Source organism: Drosophila innubila (genome assembly GCF_004354385.1).
Source record: "Drosophila innubila isolate TH190305 chromosome 3R unlocalized genomic scaffold, UK_Dinn_1.0 2_E_3R, whole genome shotgun sequence".
In the NCBI taxonomy this organism is placed as follows: Eukaryota; Metazoa; Arthropoda; class Insecta; order Diptera; family Drosophilidae; genus Drosophila; species Drosophila innubila.
This window is the reverse complement of record NW_022995380.1, coordinates 23,407,673-23,423,815: the sequence shown is the minus strand read 5'-3', so window position 1 is coordinate 23,423,815 and position 16,143 is coordinate 23,407,673. Positions and strand designations below refer to the sequence as shown.

Sequence of the window (16,143 nt, the reverse complement as noted above, 5' to 3'; positions counted from 1 at the left end):
GGTCTGTTATGATCGCTCGTTCGCTCTCCTTACATCGGCCTGTACTAATTTATCTCTGTAGGCGCATGTGTGTGTGTGTTTCTTTGCATGTATTGTTAGCTCTTTCATAAGCTCAGCTTTTGGGGTATGTGTATAATTTGTTTTTGGTATTCCCTCTTTGTTTTGATTCGCTGTTGATAATAAAATTAAATAAAATTAAAACAAAAACAACAAAGCACGAGCGCCGCCGTCGAAATGAAAATGGAAATAAGATATACTCAGATATTGAACCAATTTATTTCAATTTTATTTTGCACCTCGACGGCATAAGTTGTGTCTGTGTCTCAAAATTCAATGATCAGCTGAGAACTTGCGTATCCGTGTACAAGTGTGTGTATATATGTGTATGTCTCTGCGGTGAGATTCTGTGTTGAAATAAATATCCAAAGCTACTCAAGGAAAGCTCAAAATGCATTGGCTGCCTACAAAGCTCATATACACAACAGTTATTTTCACAGTTTGCTTTCAATGTGAGTACAAATTCTAACGACTTAAACAACGAACTTAACACTTGGATATTTACATAAAGTGCTTTTATCGTTAAGAATGAGAATGAGGCAATTAATGTATTACGAGTAGAAATTAATTTGGAAGCAAAAGAAAAGAAACCAGAACAAACGTCAGCGGGGTGGCTGATTGGCAGTAGGTCATGGTCAATGACTAGAAATTCCCCAAGTAAATGTGCTAACATCATGCTCTGAGCCGCAAAGCGAAGGGCAATAAACTACACATAAATACAGACACAGTCAGACAGACAGACATATATGTATCTATGTATGTATTATAACGAAAACGATGGCAAAAGTGACTCAGTAATTGCTGTGCCGGACTTTTGTCTGGGCTTGTGTCTTGGCGCTCTAGGCACTTCTGGTTTGCAGATATTGACCTTGGTATTGGTATTGGTTTTTTTTCTTTTTTTTGGTAATATTAGCAAGTCACTTCACTTGTGTTTCCAATCCCCAATTTTTGCAGTTGTTTGCGTCACCGTCACCGGCTTCTGTCATTGCATCCGCATCAAGGACTGTCTGCCCTTTGTCCGACTTCTGCTCAATCACAGGTCGGAGGATCGCGTTGCCGTCTTCTCTAGGGTGCATTCAGCTGGCTGTGGCTTTCAAGAAATCGATCCGCTTGTCTGTTGTCCACAGCATCATGAGTCATCGCTACATAGTAATCGCATTATTCGCTTTGCCCCGCCTAGAGATCGTTGGGTCTGGGATGCTCCAATCAGCTCTAAGCCCGATCCTGGGTTCAATAGATTCATGGCATATGAGACGGAAATGCTTTTGCACAATTATCGGGATTTTGAAGCCCAACGTAATTGTCCCCAACCCCTTGATGATGATTATGATGAACATAATTTTGGCTATGATAATGCCAATCACTATGAGTATAAAATTGACCATGATGAGCAGCCAAGAAGTCACACACCGCGTCCTGCGCCCAAGGATAGACCAATTGTGTTTCCTGGAGACCTGCGATTTCACAAGTCCATAGAAAACAAGGGTGAAGGAGAGCTTACGGCCGCTGCAAGCCAGGAGCAAGTAGTACGAGATATGGGAATCCCCATCATGGTTACGCCCATATCCACGGGTACGCCCCCACCCTTTTCGAACCCCACATTCACACTGGCATCTCGCATTAATTCACCTGATTGTGGAATCAGCCTGACCACACGCATTCTGGGTGGAGAAGATGCTCAACCTGGACAGTATCCATGGCTGGCAAGGATCGCATATCGCAATAAAAGTAAGTAATTGAGTTTTCAATTGAAATGTATAAAAAGACAAAAAAAAAATCTTGTTGTGGATCGATTGTCAGACGATATATAGATATATGTCTGGTTTTATATATAGTTTTTGTCAGCATTTTTAGAAATCTCTTAAAAATGTAATTTAAGACTTCAGCGAGATTCTAATTCATGATTTTATTAACTTAAAACATCGTCAAAAAACTAGATTTAAGTTACTTGGAAACAGCTTTTTTCGATGTATTTTTACAAACAAATTTCCCAAGTTGAGCTTTCAGAGTTAAAAATATTAAAAAAAATGAACCATTTTAGAATTGAAATAAATGAACAGCACATAAAATTTTATTTACACCATCAACGAAGCATTGCAAATATTTTGGATGTAGTGGGGGTGTACAGATTTTTGTTACTGATGAAATACCGGCTTGTCAAGAAAATTAAATAGAAGTTCATTAAGAAAAGGGCTACGCAACGGTTGTTGTTAACCCAATTCACTGGCCACATTCACCATTTGCGAGGTCACGTAACAACCGGCACCAAAGACCAATACAGGCTTCAGGAGTGACCAGGTATTATTGTTTGTATCACCTTCGCCCTGTTGACCCTGTTGGGCATTCGGTTGAGGCTGTGTCCATTGGCTTCCATACGAATAGTCGCTTCCTTGGTTATAAGCATTATAGCCATTATTGCCTTGATTTTGTGCGTAACTGTTTTGATATTGATCATTATAATAGCCTTGGGCCTTGTTACGACAATAAACACAATTGGGACTTGGCTCATTGGCATTTTTACAGCAACATCCAGGTTTATTATAGCCTTGATTCTCTCCGTAATTGTTTTGATAACTGTTTTGATATTGATCATTATAATAGGTTAGCTTCTTGTTACCACAATAAGCACAATTTGGATTTGGCTCATTGGCACTTTTACAGGAACAACCAGGTTTACTCATTTTGCACAATCTGCAAAAGTAATAATCATAAAAATTATAATAGTATTACTGATAAAAGTAATAATAATATTTATATTAACTAAATTATGCAATTCTTTTAATGACAGCAAATGGTCGCATCAGTTATCGCTGCTCTGGATCTTTGATTTCCAATAACTATATTGTAACTGCCGCACATTGTGTTGTCAATTTGGTCACCGATCTGGAGCTGTAAGTACTACTACACCCAAATGACTCAACAATACTTGTAAATCTAATTGTTATTTATTAGAAAAAGTCAGTACTATTATTTCACTGTAAAGTTTTAACGCAATTTTCTTTGAGACATAATTTCCCTATTTTAATTATATTCTTGTAAAGTTGCGCTAGGTCAAAGGTTTGACCAACTTTTTACTTTCATAACTTTGTCAAAACTGGGCCGATTTTTAAGCGGAATGCCACTATGTTCATAGTTTTTCCTCAAAATTCATTATGCATTAAAATATAATTTATTTCGTAAAAAAATGATTTCCTTCTAGATCTAGGCTTCGATGCCAAGGGTCCCCCCTTTAGAATTTTGAAAATTGAAAATTTTAAATCTCAAGATTTCACTTTTAATCGACTCCTTATATCATAATTAGTATAAAACAACACTTTAAACTTGATTCTGAGACCTTTCATTTTTTTGTAAAAAATCATGTCAAATTTGATAAAAATTTTGACATGTAAAGTTACTAGGTCAATGGTTTGACCAACTTCTTACTCTCATAACTTTGTCAAAACTTGACAGATTTTTAAGAGGAATGTCATTATGTTCATGGTTTGGCCTAAAAATTCATTCTGCACTCAAATATAATTAATTTCGTAAAAAAAATTATTTCCCTCTAGATCTTGGCTTCCATGCTAAGGGAATTTATGAATCTTCTTAAAGCTACATTAAGCTTTATAGTTGAACTAATGTCATCGAGCCTTAATTAATCTACGTTTTCAATAAACCCTTTCACAGATTCCAGGTACGCATAGGCGATGATAGCCCCGGTGCAAGAGACTGTGCTGCAAGTGCTGGCAATTGCAGTACCCCGAATTTATTTGGCATTAACCGAGTGCTGGTGCATCCCAACTATGATCAACCAAAGTATGCCAATGATATTGCGCTTCTGAATCTTAATAATAATCTAGGTAAATATATTCTTTCCCTACTCATAGAGTAATGCAAGTGAACAGATTTTTATACTTTTAGCCAATTTCACGTCAATATGCTTACCTTTAAATAGTACATCGGCACTTGCGAATCGACTTATTGGTCAAATGGGAGTCGTTGCGGGCTGGAGTACAACTTCGGAAAGTAAGTAAAATAAAACTTTTTTTTATATCGTAAAAATAAAAATATTTTAAAACAATGAATAATTGAAATCAAATAAATGTTCCGTTCTCGAACTCTCTCACAAAAAAACACTACATTTCTCCGCCTACCCCGATTTCAGATAACATTTCAGCCAACTCTTCCAGCTCAACATCGGTGAGATTTATCAGATTGCCCATAGTTAATACCACGACTTGTGCCATTACCTATGCCAGTCTTAGCGAGAACTTTCAACAACCGATTGTCATCACGCCGAATCATTTGTGTGCTCAAGGACAACCGATGAATGATGTTTGCCGTGGGGACAGTGGAGGACCCTTCATGGATGATGGCATGTCGGGACTTCTCAATGCTGATGGACGCTATACGCTGCTAGGGATTGTGGCATTTGGGCCAACACTCTGCGGCGTTACGACTGTTCCGGGTGTTTATACGGCCGTCAGTTCTTTCATGACATGGATTTCTGATAGCATCCGTAATAATACTGCAATCCCAATGGTCAATACATGAACGCAAGGGAGGCATGAATACGCGTATATGTATATGTAAACAAAGCTTTTAGATGCCAAAGCCTACAAATATAGAACTAACAGTGTTATGTATAATGCTTACTAGAAAAATTAAAAATAATAATAAAAAAAAATATAAAACAAGTAAAGGAAATGTATCTTCAGCAAGGCGAATATTTGATAACCTTGCAGAAACTAGCTTTTAAAAATGAAATAATACTGTTGTGATATAAATCCAATCTTTTCAGGTATCCTGACTAAGGATGTATTAATCCAAAAAGTATAGTATCCGCTCCTTCTACAATACGTTACACATTAAGAGACAAAATTATAATATCATTTGAAAGGGTATATTAAGATTTGCATATACAAGCTCTCATCATCTTTTAACTTCTAGCTTTAATAGATAAAAGCAACAACAGCCAAATATGAAAAAGCTCTAATCAAAGCTCATCAAAGTTCTCTGTTAAGCCGCTCTCACGGCCAGCGGCCTTTCAGTTGTGTGCCAAGTCTGACTTTGGCATCTTCACCTGTTGCGAGGCGTAGAGTTCTACGGAAATCGACATTTACTAATAATACAAAATAAAAAATTACACTTTTGACATTTATATGTTATACATAACATATTAAAAAATATGATTAAGTTAATTGCGGTCTGTGCTTTCCTTGGAGTTTGTGTAAATGTGACAAGAGCGCGTAAGTAGGCAAAAGGGGAAGAAAGATAGAAGCGACATAAATAAGTAATTTATGTGCGTATGTATTGGTAGTCAAAGAAGTGTGTTGACTAAGTTAAAATTCACATATGAGTTCTAACTTAACTTGTTCTCAGAACCATAGCCAAAAACAGTAAAAAAAAAAGAATTTAAATAAATACGCATAAAAATAAAGTTTTGATCTTGTCAAAACACTTTCTTGACTATCTGTACATACATATGTATGTCTCTAAGCATGTTTGTTTAATTGTTTAAAGGGGCCTTCACATCTAACGTGCGAAACCAGTTTCTATAATCGCCGGACAAATAATATTATTAATCTACTACATTTGATTATTGTATTTTATTTTCACAGAATTTTATTTCCCCAATGAGGCGAATCAGGTGCCGAACTATGGACGCTGCATAACCCCGAATAGGGAACGTGCCCTGTGCATTCATCTAGAGGATTGCAAGTATTTATATGGTATATTGACAACATCCCCATTGAAGAACTCGGACAAGCTGTATTTAAGTCGCAGTCAATGTGGCTATGTTAATGGCAGAGTTTTGGTAAGCCTACAAAATGATATGTTAACAAATTAAGTAAATTTCATATTTTCAGATATGCTGTCCGGATCGATATCGGGATAGCTCACCGGTGACAACAGTGAAGCCACCTGCAAATAATACGCATATGAATTTGTTACCGTTGCCGGGACAGTGCGGAAATATTCTGTCGAATCGCATTTATGGCGGAGTTAAGACCAAAATCGATGAGTTTCCCTGGATGGCACTGGTGGAGTATACCAAAGGTAACCTATCCATTAGAGTTTGTGAATGACAGTGCAGCAATTTCAACACTTATTGTTTTATAGGCTCTGGAAACAAAGGTCATCACTGCGGGGGTTCACTGATCAGCACTCGGTACGTGGTGACCGCATCACACTGTGTCAATGGTGCTGCCCTGCCCGCCGACTGGCGTCTCACCGGTGTCCGTTTGGGCGAATGGGACACGACCACAGATCCGGACTGTGAGGTGGATGTGCGCGGCATGAAGGATTGTGCACCGCCGCACATGGATGTGCCGGTTGAGCGCACCATACCACATCCATCATACGTACCCAGTTCCAAGAACCAAGTCAACGATATCGCTCTGTTGCGCTTGGCACGCCAAATCGAGTTTACGGACTTTGTGCGTCCCATTTGCCTGCCTTTGGATGCGAATCTACGCTCGGCCACGTTCGATGGCATCTCCATGGATGTGGCAGGATGGGGCAAGACGGAGGAGCTGTCGGCTAGTAATCTTAAGCTCAAGGCTGCCGTGGATGGCTTCACTCTGGATGAATGCCAATCTGTGTATAGTCGCCAGAGCATTGTGCTGGAAAACACACAGATGTGTGCCGGCGGCATGGAAGGTGTGGACTCCTGTCGCGGTGACTCTGGTGGCCCACTTATAGGACTGGACACAAACAAAGTGAACACATACTACTTCTTGGCAGGTGTCGTTTCCTTTGGACCCACACCTTGTGGCCTTAACGGCTGGCCAGGTGTATACAGTCGAGTTGGAGCTTATGTGGACTGGATAAAAGAAACTTTGCAGCCATAAAAATAATTTACATCATTTAAATTCTGTTGCAATTAAAGACAAGCGGAGTGCATTCCCTTCAAAATGACGCCTTTTATTTATAGCCCAAATTTTAGGTCTTCTTCGTCTTCATTAATTGCAGTGTATTTTTGGGTACAGCCTAAATTTATGCTATAAATTTTCAATACACTAAAATGCTTGTAAATCAAATACACGTTAGCTTAGGCAATAAATAATATGTAAAATATTAAAATTTAATGTTAAAACAACTGAAGCTTAACATAATATGAGCCAAAGCATTGTATATAATTTAAACTTACAAAAAACAAATCAGATTTCATGACTCTTATTTTGGTGTTTACAATTCACTGTCGGGGATACGTAATGTGTTTTGGATTTTTGTGGCGTGCAAGATGTTATGATAAACAATCACAAGCTAATTTTAAGAATTCGAATCCAAGCATAAGTATATAATATATACTATATATGTATGTGTATATTAGACTCTTACAGCAACTTATTTACGAACGCAACGAAGCGAGACGACTTTGCATCTCCTGCAGCTCATCGCCCTCGTCATCGTCATCCTCGACCTCGACGGGAACTCTTGATGCCGATGCGGTTGCTGCTGCTGCTGGGGCTCTGTCAGCTGGCGTTGCTTCTGGTGGTAATGGAGCCTCTCCCAGTTTGCCATCTGTAATTTCCCAGAGTACTTTGTCAACCTCCTTGGCTGCCTGCTCCTCCAACTCCTCGGACTCTTCCAGCGAATCCATAGTCTCATCCAGCATCTCCTCAATAATACCCGCCTTCATCATTTCCTTTGACATATCACGCATAATGCCTGCCAACTCCGGATATCGAACTAGACTCTGCATGGCCTGCATGACTTCCGTGGATTTCTGTAAAGAACCCGCCACCCGCAACGTAGCTGAAAATCAAAGAAAACAGATGATTTTAAGAAACATTAGTTGTATGATATCCAAACTATACTTACACAATTGATTTTTCATTTGCATCTGTATCGAACTCAGATGCGCCTTTGAGGTGTAAATACGGTTTATTGCCTTGCGCGCGTTTACAATCTCCTTGGCGAGAATAATACAAGTATCCCGGTCATTCTTTTGGGCAGCCTGCTTGAGAGAGCGTTTCACCTTATCCTCCTCACGCTGTATGCTTCGTATTTGTCTATCAAGTTGATTGCCTTCTTTTCGTAATTTGTGCGTCCACTCTTGCACCTGCGAATGCAGATAAACAAATATAACAAATGAGAATCAAAACAACTGGAACATGACATCATTTCATGGTCATCAAACGGCCTTGTTAATGCGCAAAAATGAATTGGGCTAAATGGGAATGACGTCTAACCTGCTCCTTGGGATCCTTGCTAGGGGTTTTGCCAAATAAGCCCATTTTAAACTTTTTTTTTAGCGATACGCTAAGATTTATTATTATTATTATTATTAAATTATTTTAGCTCTACACTGCTTCTGAGTCATTTTTTTTAGTGCTAGGGTGGCATCATTACCTTATTGTTTATATTTTTCTAAAAACAGTCTGGCAGCGCCTGCTTCTGCTTGGTATGCAGCTCAGGCAAAATCCAAATATGTAAATTGCAATATTTATCCAAGTATTTAATGAAATAATATTAGAATCTGTTAGTAATAGTAAAAGTTTACAAATTACACAAAACCTAAGGAAAAATACATGCAAATATGTATTGTTTACTTATAGATCAGCAGACTATCCTTTATAGCTCAAGCACAGTTGAAACTTTCTAACACTGGACCGACAACCGCGCAATTGTGATCAGATGTTTGCCTGGTCAAGTCTTAGTTAATTTTATAGTCATCTTTATTCTAAAAATATCGCAATGCGGCCAAACGCAATCGTTAGTTGTTTATTATTGTTATTCCACAATGTGTGCTGTACCGAGGATAGTTGGGTGGAGCCCCACGACTGGACGAAAATATCGCTAGAAACGACCAATCGTCCCACTGAGGATTCATGCCAATGCCAGGCGCCAAGTGAGAAATCCCTTGCATCCATACAGGATCAATTGGCATTAATATATTTTAAAAAGTTCGTTAATTCAGTATTTAATCGTAAGAAACTGCAGGTAAGTTTGGGTGCTTTAGTTTCTCAAATTTGGCTAGATGACGTCATGTAAAAGCATTTATTTGTGTAACTTTTTTACAACATTTTTTAGTATGGCAAAACCTCTCAGCTTTACAAACGTTCACTGCTGTTTACATTGCTGCCGTCTGAAGTCGAAGAACTTGAAACCATACAAGATGTGCGGGATCTCGATATTTTGCTTAGTAAATTACTAGATAAAGCAAAAGATATGCCTTTGTTTTCCGGCTCTAACAACAACGACTATTCCTACGCACACCAAGAAATGGGAGTGCGTGCGCTTATTAAGGAGATGCTCAAGGATTTTGTACAATTGCTCAGAGTATCCGAGGTTGGAATTGCCTTCTATGGATTCCCCTGTTTTATGCTATTAAAAAAAACTTGTCTGACCAGGTAAAATTCATGCTGATGGTGCTGCTGGCTGTTGCTATCGTCTGGTTTGTGAGAAAACGTTATCGGTTCCCAGTTGTAGTAATTATACTAGGTGGTATATTCATTTATGGCTATTTCCATACGTATTTAGAATGCAATAGGGTAAGTTTTCAACTATACTATAGTAACACATGCAGAATTTAAATTTGTTTGTTTCTCCCTAGAAACTAGAAGTTGATGCAATGATTGAGGTAATTGATAATCATCAACAGCATTCGGATATTGCTGATAAATCCTGGTTTTCACGGATGTTCAGCTATTTTTCAAGCGAGTCTCAAGAAGTGCAACAGAAGAAGAAATTAATGTAAGTAGCATTCTTAAGAACTTGCAAGAAACAATATTATTTAATTTATTTGCAGAAAATCAAGCAAATTAAATATGCCATTTTGTCGTCCTGATCACGTTTTCATCATATACACGAGTGATATATTTCTTAAACAAATTGAGATGCTGCTAGAGAAGACAACCCACACAATATCTAGCCTAAGTAGTAAGTCTTAACGTTACTTCAAAGTTTGTCAGAAAATGTAATTCTTAATATTTTTTATACAGCGGGCTTATCGTTTCCTTATAACTTAATTGCTCCATTTGCACTAGTCTTCATGATCGGATATATGTTAAAGCTGACTTTCAAATATATCATAAGTCCCAAGGTATGGATGGGATTCGTTCATAGGAGATCCACTCCACCTGTTGCAGGCACGCAGCAAGCGGTGCTGGCCGATGAGGCAGCAGGAGATCGCTTGACGGGTGAAAACCTTAGAATGCTGCTTAATGTCGTGCACAGTTCGACCTTGGTCCAATCCCAATCCCAACAGCAGCCACAATTGGCTGTGTCTGGTGTTCAAGATGTGCTTGAGCCACTGGAAGCTCGGCCAGCATCACCAACGAATAGCTCACAAAATTCAAAAGACAATTCAATCGAAAAACCGAATTCAAGTAATATTTCAAATGAACAGCTCGACGTCAGCAGTTTTTCAGCAGATATTGCACAGGAGGCTGGATTTACAGTCGTGGATGACGATGAAGATGTGGATCATATTGTCACTTCTTAGCGTTTTACTGCAAGTTCTAAGCCCTACTTAGTATGTTGTTCGTGATCATATTTGTAGTTAAACATATTTTATCAGTTAATTGGCATAAGATTTTACACTATCAAACAATTCAGTTACCAGTTGATATTTTTGTCATAGTTAAATTATTCTTTATTTAAATTATTTTTGCGTGTACTTATTTCATTTTTGCACGATAATTATTATAAGTTAAATCTTCAACAATAAGATTTCATTAAGTGTCATTAATAGGCCTCCCAAATCATTCTATTACATGTTTATATTATTCTACCGGCCACTTCCAATTTGTATATACCAATAATGCCGTGTTGCTTAATTTGTTTGTTCATATATTTACAACATATTATTAGCATTGAGTGTGTCTCTTTGTTTTTATGAGTTGCATATTTGAAATGTAAGCAATAATCAAATATTCATCATGAATAAACTAGTTTAATATACAACTAATATGTTGTGTGTATAATAAGTTAATATATGTATATTGATAAAAAAAAATTAAAAATAATTCGGTGTAAATATATTCATTCGTTGTATTTTAAATTATACTTTTGAATTACATACATGTACAAACATACATAATTATGTTTGCTGTATTACATTATAAATTACATTTTTCCTTAAAATTATTATGCAACTAATTATTCATTTGATGTATTCTATGTCTATTGTTCTGTATTGTACTCCAATACGCGGCACGTACATTTAAGCCATAACCAGTTTCGCTGCCAAGAGCCTAACAAACCTAACTAAAACTATGGAAACTGAGGGATAAACGTAAAGCACGCGTAAATTTAAACTAAGGCTGGCATTAGGATTACATATACACATGTAATAATCATATATATAATTATTTATAATATATACTATGTATGTATTGTATCTATGGCAAACCGAGAGAATTTATCTAAATTGATTTCTGAAATCTTATACGCAAATTGGTCCGCTATCAAAATCTTGGTTAATAATTTTACTACACAAATTCAACAATATAGGTATGTATTAGGTATGTAATGTTAATATATTAATATTTATGTATGATCTTTTTGGTTTAATATTCCGTATTCAGTGCTTAACAACGAGCATGCGGCATTTTTAATATATGTATGTGTTTACAGTGTGCATAAGAAATGAGCAGTCATAATATAATAATAATAATAATAATTACAATAGCTTAACATCAGTTAACGAAAACAATTTTCGTTTTGTTTACATAATACATAATTTTTACAAAATAACTAATGCCATTTTAATATCAATTAACATCAAAACAACGCGAACTATTTTTTCCTCAAATAGACTAACTCCTACGACCCACTAGATAAATTGTTAAATACCACAACTTGTGAACTGTTTTTACTTCGAGTTAAACATACATATTTCATTAAAAATTTCGTTTTTAAAAAACAGGCAACTTATATGCTCCATTCTTTGCACATTTTCTCCCTATTCGATGTACATGGTTTAATTTTTCTATTTTTTTTATTAGAACTAACTCTACAATTTCTTAATGAGCGGCAAAAAATTGTGCTTATTGCTTGGTGTGAAGATCCGAATCCGGTATAATGCTTGCAAATCCGAACAATCAAAACAACGGATCTCCACGCGAAGCCTAAACTTTTGATTAAAGCTAATTTATTTTGCATTATACTTTTAATATTAATAAATTTCAGCAAATAATTGTAAATTAATACATATTCCATTATAAATACATAAAAGAAATGCATTTTTGTTTAACATTTTTTAGTGAAAACAATTGTTAAGAAATTAGCACGCGACTTTGGTTTGTGTATTTCCTAAGGATCATCATATATGGGTACGATTCTGAGTATTATTTATACATTTTCAAGCGACGAAAGTAGCAATTTTGTTGTTGGTTGAAAGATTTTGGTGGTAAATAGTTAGTTATACAGCAATTGATTGATAGTCAGAAAGGAGGCTTTGCAACAATTGGAACGGATTCCAACATTAATTGGGAATAATCATTCGGTTCGATTCAATTCCCAGTACAAATTCTCCATAATTGTCTTAAGTATATGTATTTGTCTTCTGTTAGCTAATGAATTTTATGTAAATACACATTGTAATTTATAATTTGTTTTTGTCGTTAGTATATATCGTTAGTTAGATAAAAATTGTATGTCTTTTTATATAGGTACTTTGGCTTTTCATTTGAGATATTTATATATCATAATCATTATGTTGATCTTACATTATGTATGTGCGAGTATGTCATGCGATGTATGTATGTATGTAGGTATGTATTATGTATTTGATATGTATGCCGTTACGTTTCAGATGTAATAGTTATCTTTGATTTTTGTTTTTTCATATTTTTGTTATTCTCAGAACCCAGAAAAAAATCAATATGTATCCATATATAATTCATATGATTTATGTGTGGTGCGGGTGGGAGGGGGAAAGGGAGATGTGTTGGCCGCCTTCTAAAAGGTGTTGTGGATAAAATCTATGTATGCAAAATATACTTGTAATGCTTGTCTTATTATTTTCATTTCATATTTGTCATCTATAATTAAATAATATATATTTTTTGTATGCAGCAGGCTGTTCTCCGATAACATCAGTCCCAAAGTGAAATATATATATGTATCTATGTATGTATATATATTACTCGTATATGTATATGTATAGTATATGCATATGTGGTGTGTGTGTGTGTTTATGGGATGAGTTTTCGAGTAGTGCCACTGTCCCAATGCGAGTATTTGTCTGTCACCAATATAGCTGGGAAAACACGTTACATAACACCACATTTTTCCTTGACGCCAGCGCCACTTGCACCCGCCTCACCGTTCTCCGGTATGGCGCCATTCGTCTCCTTGGATTTCTTCTCCTTTTTCTGCTTCTTTTGCTTTTTCGTATCGAGCTGCAAGGAAACGGTGCGCGTCTTCTCCATGTTGAGCAGCTCCTGAAATAACTCGGTTACATTGTGATTGGTTTTGGCCGACGTCTCCATAAATGATATGCTCCAGGTCGTCGCCTGGGCCTGTCCCTCAATTTGCGATACCTCACGCAGCTCAGTGCTCTCATCGCATTTATTGCCCACCAGCATCACGGGTATCGAGTTCACATCACCCTAAAAATAACTTAATTAATTTGACCTTCTAAATTCCATTGAATTTGGCATTTCAAAGTTACCTTCAGCTCTTTGATAAGCGCCCAAATCGGTCGCAATTCCTCGAGGCTCTGTTTGGAGCACACCGAATAGACCAAGATGAATGCATGACCCTTCGAGATGGACAACCGTTGCATGGCCGGGAACTGATGTGATCCTGTCGTATCCGTGATTTGTAGTGTGCAAATATTCTTATTGCAACTTATGACCTGCAGCAACAACAAACGTTAGATATAAGTTGAAATTCTCGTTGTGCAAATGATTCAACTCTCACCTGTCTATAGGTGTCCTCAATGGTGGGTATATAGCTCTCGCGGAATGTCCCCTTTATGAAGCGAAGGACCAGGGAACTTTTGCCAACACCGCCGGCGCCAAAGACCACGACACGATAGTCGTTGCTCTGTTCCGGCGCTGCCCGCGTCACTTGATTCTTTTGCTCCGTCATCTTGAAATAGTTTTCCTGATTTTCTTTTGTTTTTGGTTAGTTGCCAAAAAATTGAAGTCTGCCGCCTGTTTGCGTTGCTGTAGACCGGGTTGGAGTGTGTTTTACTTGAGCGCCATACTTTGGTTTATCTGCAACGATTAAGAAGCAAATCAATTCGTCATATTGCGCCCACACACGCACAACCTTATTAGAACACGCTCCGGTTGCGTCTGGATTTGGATTTTGGGTTCACAATGTGACACCGCGTGAGAGTTGTGCCAATTTTAGCACAGTTTTTAAGGTCGAGGTGAAGGGTAGTGTTATACCCTAGCAGGGCATATTATAATACTGTTCTACAAGGCGTGCCAGACGCCATTATGATATAGGAAACTAGTCTATGCAAATTAAGTCCTCATTTTTGAAAATATCTTGATGAAACTAGGTACAGGTTCGTATTATAGAAATGGTCGATCGAGGATCAACCTTTAGCTTGAAAAACTTTGTTTTTTTTTTTTTTTAAATATATCTCAATTAATTTTATATTGACCAAATTTGCTTAAAATTTGACTACTGTATCATACAGATGTCATAGAAACGTTCGCTTGATAATCAATCTTTAGAATGAAAAAACTTTGTTTCTTGACTTATCTCAATTAACCTCAAAGCTTGTGCATTTTGTATTGTCTTATTCATTTTAATTAAATTTAGTTAAAATCGGACTATGTATACTATATCATATTGCTGTCATGGAATACAGGACCCTGCAAGGGTATCAAATCTTCGGCGTGTCAAAGATAAGCTTTTTTTCTTGTTTTTGTATTGTTGTCAAAATTAACCGAAGCACAGATCTCTGCGTCGTTAGCCACATAGGCATAGCCATAGCCATAGGCAACGCCAACGCCAACGTCATTGCCAATATCATCATCATCCTCATTATTATTACGATTACATACTATTATTATTGCTACGTGGGCGGCTTGGGCATGAGGGGTGCGGGTGATTTTTTGATTGTGATTGGGCTCAGGTATCAAACTCGTTCGCATTATGGACACACACACATACGGACACACACACACATGCAAGCACACGCCTACAGTGTATAAATAGATGCTTTGAAGTGCAGGCGATTACAACAACAAAATTGCCAACAACAGTTAAATGCGTGGGTGAGCAAAATAATCGTTTGCTAGCCCTTCCTACACACGAACATACACTCGCACATATATGTATATTTATATATCAGTATGTCTGTATTGGTGACCACAAACTTTAAATTGTTCACTTCCGCACACTATGTCCTGTGTCGTGCGTTGCCACCTAATTTAATACGCAGTGTGGTTGTCATCCTTACTGTTTTGCTCTTTTTGTTTGCTTTCCCACGCCCACACACTTACACACACACACGCACATAGAGGCGCACACGCACAACATTTTGTACACAAGTTTTTCGTTGATTTTTGCTGATTTTATTTTGACTTGTATTTATTGATTTTATGTGTGTTGCATTTTCACCTACATGTATAAAACACGCACAAGCACACACACACATCCACACACACATTAACCAATAGCAAATTGAAATAGGAAAATACACGAAATGTTTATTGTTTTCTTGTTGTTTTTGTTGTTGTTGCCTTGTGGCTCATCATTGTTTATCAGTAAGGATAAGCATAACAATAACAATAAAAAAGCGTATTATTTACTTTTAGTTCTTGCATTTCGTTGCACTTAAATTCGTTGCAAAAATGTCGCACGACTTTTCCTGCTGCAGCCGCACTCAGAAATCGGAAAAACACTGACTCTCCGATGTACTCGCATTCGCATTCGCAGGCACATCCACAGCCGAAGCCGATGATGAATGGACAGATAGACAACAACGGGGCAACATTGAGAACGGTGTACGATAAGAATCCCAGTACCGCCCCATTAATCCACCACACGTTTTCTATTTCGTTTCACACGCACGCGCATTGCAACCTGAAATTTAGCAAAGACATGAACCCGACAAAAGCTTTCAAAGCTCCTACAGCGAGCATATATTGCACACGGCTCGAGAATTAATTGCCGGCCGGTCGGCGT

General features: G+C 37.3%; 5 protein-coding genes across 7 annotated transcripts; 2 read left to right on the top strand and 3 right to left on the bottom strand.

The window, feature by feature from the left end:
- Positions 1 to 800: 800 nt before the first annotated feature.
- On the top strand, positions 801 to 6,890 carry LOC117789459. The gene is made up of 9 exons (XM_034628491.1): positions 801 to 1,785; positions 2,846 to 2,948; positions 3,724 to 3,896; positions 3,958 to 4,062; positions 4,202 to 4,587; positions 5,234 to 5,285; positions 5,658 to 5,854; positions 5,907 to 6,096; positions 6,160 to 6,890. The coding sequence occupies exons 1-9, from the start codon at positions 804 to 806 to the stop codon at positions 6,888 to 6,890; spliced, it is 2,919 nt and encodes a 972-aa protein (XP_034484382.1). The 5' UTR covers positions 801 to 803.
- LOC117792512 (probable serine/threonine-protein kinase clkA) lies at positions 2,101 to 4,096 on the bottom strand. The gene is made up of 2 exons (XM_034632685.1): positions 3,982 to 4,096; positions 2,101 to 2,748 (listed from the first exon to the last, which is right to left on the bottom strand). Exon 2 carries the CDS (start codon positions 2,736 to 2,738, stop codon positions 2,268 to 2,270), a length of 471 nt encoding a protein of 156 aa, XP_034488576.1. The 5' UTR covers positions 2,739 to 2,748; positions 3,982 to 4,096; the 3' UTR covers positions 2,101 to 2,267.
- A 52-nt stretch (positions 6,891 to 6,942) lies between the features above and the next one.
- LOC117792511 (charged multivesicular body protein 3) lies at positions 6,943 to 8,398 on the bottom strand. 2 transcript variants are annotated; one of them, XM_034632684.1, is made up of 4 exons: positions 8,235 to 8,398; positions 7,864 to 8,104; positions 7,381 to 7,797; positions 6,943 to 7,305 (listed from the first exon to the last, which is right to left on the bottom strand). In XM_034632684.1, the coding sequence occupies exons 1-3, from the start codon at positions 8,277 to 8,279 to the stop codon at positions 7,391 to 7,393; spliced, it is 693 nt and encodes a 230-aa protein (XP_034488575.1). In that variant the 5' UTR covers positions 8,280 to 8,398; the 3' UTR covers positions 6,943 to 7,305; positions 7,381 to 7,390. The 2 variants fall into 2 exon arrangements, with proteins under 2 accessions (XP_034488575.1, XP_034488573.1); XM_034632682.1 differs by having other exon boundaries at positions 6,943 to 7,797.
- Positions 8,399 to 8,669: 271 nt separating this feature from the next.
- On the top strand, positions 8,670 to 11,259 carry LOC117792509. The gene is made up of 6 exons (XM_034632679.1): positions 8,670 to 8,985; positions 9,076 to 9,333; positions 9,396 to 9,536; positions 9,599 to 9,738; positions 9,794 to 9,924; positions 9,987 to 11,259. The coding sequence occupies exons 1-6, from the start codon at positions 8,740 to 8,742 to the stop codon at positions 10,487 to 10,489; spliced, it is 1,419 nt and encodes a 472-aa protein (XP_034488570.1). The 5' UTR covers positions 8,670 to 8,739; the 3' UTR covers positions 10,490 to 11,259.
- A 305-nt stretch (positions 11,260 to 11,564) lies between these two features.
- On the bottom strand, positions 11,565 to 16,058 carry LOC117792510 (GTP-binding protein Di-Ras2). 2 transcript variants are annotated; one of them, XM_034632681.1, is made up of 4 exons: positions 15,333 to 15,347; positions 13,915 to 14,213; positions 13,664 to 13,849; positions 11,565 to 13,601 (listed from the first exon to the last, which is right to left on the bottom strand). In XM_034632681.1, exons 2-4 carry the CDS (start codon positions 14,083 to 14,085, stop codon positions 13,263 to 13,265), a joined length of 696 nt encoding a protein of 231 aa, XP_034488572.1. In that variant the 5' UTR covers positions 14,086 to 14,213; positions 15,333 to 15,347; the 3' UTR covers positions 11,565 to 13,262. The 2 variants fall into 2 exon arrangements, with proteins under 2 accessions (XP_034488572.1, XP_034488571.1); XM_034632680.1 differs by lacking the exon at positions 15,333 to 15,347 and adding an exon at positions 15,768 to 16,058 and having other exon boundaries at positions 12,603 to 13,601.
- Between the last annotated feature and the right edge of the window lie 85 nt (positions 16,059 to 16,143).